This window comes from Alligator sinensis, unplaced genomic scaffold, assembly GCF_000455745.1.
Source record: "Alligator sinensis unplaced genomic scaffold, ASM45574v1 scaffold794_1, whole genome shotgun sequence".
NCBI lineage: Eukaryota > Metazoa > Chordata > Crocodylia > Alligatoridae > Alligator > Alligator sinensis.
The window spans coordinates 1,444,433-1,450,299 of record NW_005842125.1 but is presented as its reverse complement, the minus strand read 5'-3'; the positions used below and the strand labels follow the sequence as shown (position 1 = coordinate 1,450,299).

The 5,867-nt window shown below is 43.6% G+C and overlaps 1 protein-coding gene across 1 annotated transcript in view; it reads left to right on the top strand.

Moving 5' to 3' along the window:
* The window catches only part of FBLN7 (fibulin 7), a 60,821-nt gene that overhangs the window by 38,194 nt on the left and 16,760 nt on the right, over positions 1–5,867 (top strand). The window contains exon 4 of the mRNA XM_006024939.3: positions 3,221–3,346. Within this exon, the coding sequence (XP_006025001.1) occupies positions 3,221–3,346 (126 nt within the window). The remainder of the gene's footprint in view (positions 1–3,220; positions 3,347–5,867) is intronic.

The following is a 5,867-nucleotide window of genomic DNA, read 5'->3' as shown; positions in this document are numbered from 1 at the left end:
GGGAAATGATTTAACTTGGGCATTATTATACATTTAGGCATGTTTAAGTTTGCTACCACTGGATATAAATCATGCAATTTATTCTGAATAAAGCTCAAGTAGGAGTCTTTCCAAGCCTAAAAAAAAGACAAAAACAAAACAAACAACAAAAAAAAACCCCAACCTCACGCTCCTGCAAACATACAGTTCCTGTAGTTCACACACAGACTCACAGCTAGTGGGGAGTTTCAGATACTACACAGTGAAAGTGCTGTTTGTTTAAGTGAATTCCATCACATTGTCTAAAATGCTAATGGGCCATTAAGCTACTAACGCATACCCCCTGCATTGCTGTAAATCACCAAATGCTTTAGCTTTCTATTAGGGCTTGCAAGTGGAGTCTCAGGAGATTATCTCAGCTATGTTAGACAGGTTGACAGTCTGGAATCCCTGCAGGAAGTAGAATGAGCCATTGAATCCTCCCAGGCTCATTATATATACACACCCAAGATAAAGGCTTCTTTATGAGGCTTTCCTTGATATGAGAATGCTTGGCAACCACTGCATTGAACACCTGTGCAGTGACTCCATCTTGAATCTGCATCCAAAGATGTTATTGCCTTGTCTCTTGGTACTGGCCTCACACACACACACACACACACACACCTGCTATAGAAAGAGATATAGGGGTTAATGCTCTTTGACTTCTTGTTCAGAAGCTTCATGGTCCAGCAGTCCTTAAATATTCAGAATATGCTATTGATGACCAAACAAGCTCAACTTTTAGCAGCTGCCAAGGAATTGTTATCCATGCGGAATTCACAGCCTGTTTCTTCACTGACATTCCTCTGAACTGACAACTTAAGAACCGAACACACTGAGCAGAGGTGAAAACACTGCTTGGGTAAACAGGAATTTGGAAGCATTCCGATCAAACACAGCAAGACAAGTCTTCTGGTAGTAGTTTGCTTCCATCACATTTCATTCAGCTAAAAGTCCTGTTTAAATGCTTTGTTTAAAAAACTTGGGAAGCCTTCCCAGTCTCAGTCAATAACAGTCTGGTATCTCAATATGTGGAGAGAAGTAGTTAGCCATGTCAGTCAGAAGGCATGGTAGATATGCGCCTTTTATATGCTAGCTAACCAAGATATTTAGAGAGAGCACAAGCTTTCATGAAAACAAAGTTCATCTTATCAGATGCTGTGAAAGGATGTGCACAAAAAGCAGAGAGAAATTAGAAACAGAAAAAATGGGGGCAAGGGCAGGGTGGATAATGCAAGAGATTAGTGCTAGAAGAGACTAGAAAAAGAGCAGTAAACCCATAAGAACAAAGGGTAATCACAAAAAACAAATCTAGGTAGTGAGGTAAGAATCCACAGGCCCCATTTAACACAGTCCAGTTTGTGGATAATAATTTTTCTGCAATTTCCTGCTCAAATTGGTTGCTATGCAAACAGCTTCTTGGGTTCTGTCATCTTTGTTGTTTGACTATTCAAGATAGCTTTCAGATAGATTTGTGAAGAGAGTTTGCCCAGCCAATCACAGCAAAAGCATTTGTTCCTCCCAAAATAATAAGTAGTATTCTGAAAGATCACTTGACCAATGCTATTGGACAAGCTGGCAGTGTTCCTAGTGATACACATACTGACTTCAGCCAACGTAGGCAAAATGCACATAACTGCAGCCTCTAAGATAAATACTTAGAAAGTTATATCATGCAGTCATAACACCCCTTGACAAGGGATGGATTAATTAAAAATCCAAGCCGTGATTTTCAAGGATAGGGGCTTTGGCTTAGGCTCCTGAGGCCTAGAATCCCAAATATTTAGGTTCCTTGGTCATCTACATACCTGTTTGGATTTGAACCCCAAGGGCACAATCCATAAGGGACTTAGGCTCAACAATACTGAACATTGAAGGGCCTTTCTCTTAGCACCCCCTGCCAGCCAGCAAAATCCACAGCCTAGGACAGAGTGCTCAGTTTCTACATAGTGTGCAGGCAGAAACCAGTGCCTCAGGGTGGGATCCACAAGAGCTAGGAGAGACTGAAGAAAGGGGTATAGCTTAACCCCACCCCTCAGAGTGAGCAAGGCACTGAACTCCTGGCAGCCATAGCCATGAGACCTCCTCTAGGATGCTGTTTCCAAGCCAGTCCTTTCTCCCAAAATAGAGCTGGAATAGCCCTTTTACTCAACAGCCAGAGGTTAGAGCACTTCCTGGGAGACCCAATTTCAAATCACACTTCTGACAAAGAGGACCTAAGCCTACGGATGACCAGGCTACAGTATAGTCTGGAGTCAGGCACTCTTAGTCTGTACTGACCCCGGACATGCATTCACCACAGGCAAGGACCAAAAACCAGGTTTCTCCCTGCCTAGCCAAGTGCCCTAATCACAAGGAGGTAGAAGCAGTCTCACTAAAGTCTCTGCCCCAATGAATATTTAAGTATCTAAGCAAAGTGGAAGAGCTTTGACAGGAAGGACTGATGAGACCCCTGCCCTCCCCCCAGAATAGCTTAGTGGTTAGGGTTATCTCTTGGAAGATGGGACCTTTGATTTCAAGTACTGCAAGGCAGAGGAGGGATTTGAACCTCTCCCAAGGGAGTGCTCAGACCACTGGGCACTTGGCTGAAGTGGGTAGGGGAGGGGGATGTTCCTCCTCTGGTTATGGGTTGCACAAAAAGCCTGGTTTAGGAGGCATGTTATCAGGCAGGCAAGGCAGGTAGGGCAACACCTGTTCTATGAACCCCTTGAAGCTTACACACATAATTGGCAAAGAGCTGCTTGCAGATTACAAAATTAAAAGGTATAAGCATCACTAGAAATGCCAAGTAACAGATTGGTGGGTGTTGAGGGAACTTTACCAGGAAAATGTAGGGATCTAGAGTCTGTGTTATGATCTATGTTTTGGACTTAGGCCCATGAGGTTGCAGTTAGTCACCCAAGACAATATTAAAACTCCCAAATCTCCAATTTTTAAAAGCATGAAATACTTGTTACTTTCCATTAACACTTCAAGAGGTCTTAAAAACCTAAGCTTAGGCCATTGTTTTTTCTAAATCCTGACCCAATTATTTGTTGGTCATGACCTTTATTATATTTGGTGTATTGTTATGGGTTTGACCCTGAAGACATTTTAAGGCAAAGCTCCCCTGAGCTCTATAGAGGGGCTATAGGATCAAACCTTGAGTTAATGAAATACAGTCCACAGAATCTCTTTTAAAACATTTTTCTCTGCTCAGATGTCAGCAAATGCTCTAGTCACCCCTGCCAGAATGGTGGAACATGTATGGAAGGAGTAAACCAGTACAAATGCATTTGTCCTCCAGACTGGACTGGAGCCAACTGCCAGTACCAGACACAAACAGGTATGTAATTTGCTTCGGCATGAAGGGGCAGGAAAAGAAAGTAAGGCAAACAATGGAGTAACAGTCATGAGCCACTAACCAATCTCAGGTATGTAAACTCCACCTCAGAATGATAATAACTGACTGACATTGCAATGGCACTTAAGATGCCAAAAAATATGGCCTTTGTGTTGCCATAAGGCGGCAAAACAGACACCCATACCCCTTATTGTGCCACAAATGTCCAAGCTTTGTGGCCATGATGAAAGTGGTATCAATTTGTGCCACTATTTAGTAGCAGAGATCTATTTACTTTAGAGTGCAAGAAGACAGGCAACCCAGAGCTGCCCACACTTTCTAGCTGCGCCCCCAAACAGGTAAGCCATGGGTTTAAAGGGACCTAACCCCACCTGGGAATTCCTAGGGTACACAGGTCCAGGCCCCTCAAGCTCTGGGAAAATACATCATTCATTGTTTCACAGCATCAATGAGCAATGTGCATTTCACCCAGTGAAGCAGATCAGCTGCACCAGGACATATCTTAGTACAGCTGATCCACTTCATTCAGCAGTGGATATTTCTAGCTTTTGAGGCTCTAGTCTCATATTGTGCCAGATGCTGTACAAACATAACAAGGCCTGTCCCAAAGGCCTTGTAGTCTAAGCAACTGTGCTTTATGAACCTTCAGACACCTGATAATGTATAATCAGGAAGAAGAAATGTCATGAGACTTGGGGAACCAGCCATGAAGCATGATTAATGAACAATAAATAGTGAAAGTTAACAGACTGTGAGTAAGTTACTGCCTGGATGAAGCACCTGCAGGAGTCTGCCTGCTTACAGTGCCTTCCCAACCCCACTTCACCTCCTATCACTCGCCTGCTACAACTTCAATGTCATTTTTTGTTGTTGGGGAGGGGTCCCTGTGGGTCCATAGTCACATCATGGGCTGATCTGTCCATCCTAACCAACCACACCTGGAGCCTTCTGGCCTCTACAAGTACTTCCCCTTTGAAGGGGACATGCACATAGGATTCAGCACTTGTCAGGGTCTCAGAATCACTGCCTTGGCCCCTTTTTTTCCTCCAAGGCCACACCCTCCACTTGAGCCCACTGGTCAAGGCCTCAGCCTCCCAGGTTCAGCCCTACCACAACAGTAAGCCCCTTTCTAGAGTTCACTTTCACCTCAATCATCTCTGCCCTTCTGTCTCAGGGCTTGAACTCTGGTGCTATCTGCAAGGAGGCTGCCCTGAGGCACCCCTGTCCATGGTCTGCTCCTCCCCATACAGCCCTAATCTAGTCCTCTGGTAGATTTAACCAAAACACAAACATCCACCCAACAGCTGTAAAACAAAAAAATCCTCCCAACTCTGCATTAATACTTCCCTGTAAGCTGGGAGTTCCCCTTGGCCTCTTCTTCACAGCATGCTAAGATTGTTTAGGCGCTGGTCAGCCTGCCTCCTGCAGCTGCTTTACACAAGAGCTCCTCACCCTGATGCCTTCAGGGCCAAACTAACTCTTTCCAGCTCAGGGACTGGGTTTATATTCCTCAATCCAGCCCCTTTCCAGTCACCTGATTGGCCCTTTTGTTCATCTTTCCCCAGGGCCAGGTGCAGTTAATTGCCTCATTAGCTGCTTGATCCCTGGCTCTTTTACCGATTCAAGCCCTGCTAGTAACATGGGCAGAGCTTCCCAGTTACACTGGGTATTATTCCTCTAATTTATCAAGGGAGTACCCATAAATATCAAATCAATTAAACATATAAAAAGAAAATAAAGATTGGCTTGCAAATTATTCTTTTTTCAACAATGGGACTTGATTTACAATGAACATTCTTCAGAACAAAGACTACAGCTATCTCCATGAGTGGCATTCCTTCAAAATGAACATGCATAAAATTTCATCTATGTTGAAATGAACATTGTTTCTGGGGATATACATTAGGCTGGGCTTTGGGATTAAAAGTGATGTACATGAATGCAACCTGTGACTCTCTTATACAGAACTTTGTGAGCTACACCTCTGTTATACTGACTAACCCGTTTTTTATTTTGTTTCTTCTTTTTCTTTTTTTTAGATATTAGGATAAAACAATACAATCCAGATCTGAATTTCATTTAGCTGATCATCCTGAAAGCCTTGTAATAAGCAAATGTTCCTAATGTGAGGATCAATACGAATTGTAATGCCCAGGTTAGAAATACATGAACAATAAACTAAAGTCACAGGAGTCTGCTAGGAAGATAGGGGTACCATTTTCAAAGGAGTCTTAGGGACCCAATGGAACCAATGGGCTCCTATACACGTGCATGGAGCCTGCTTCAGTGCACTGGAAATCCAGCGCATCGGGGCAGACTTGATTAATCGAGTCTGCTGGAGCACGGAAATTGATGTGCTCGCTCTGGCAGCCTTCTGCTTCATGTATATCAGCATCCCTGTGTGTCTCCATGCTGAAAAAATGGCAGCAGGGTGCTTTGAAATAAAACACGTTCAATGAGCTTTAGTTCAAAGCACCCAGCCACCCTTTTTTCATCATGGGAA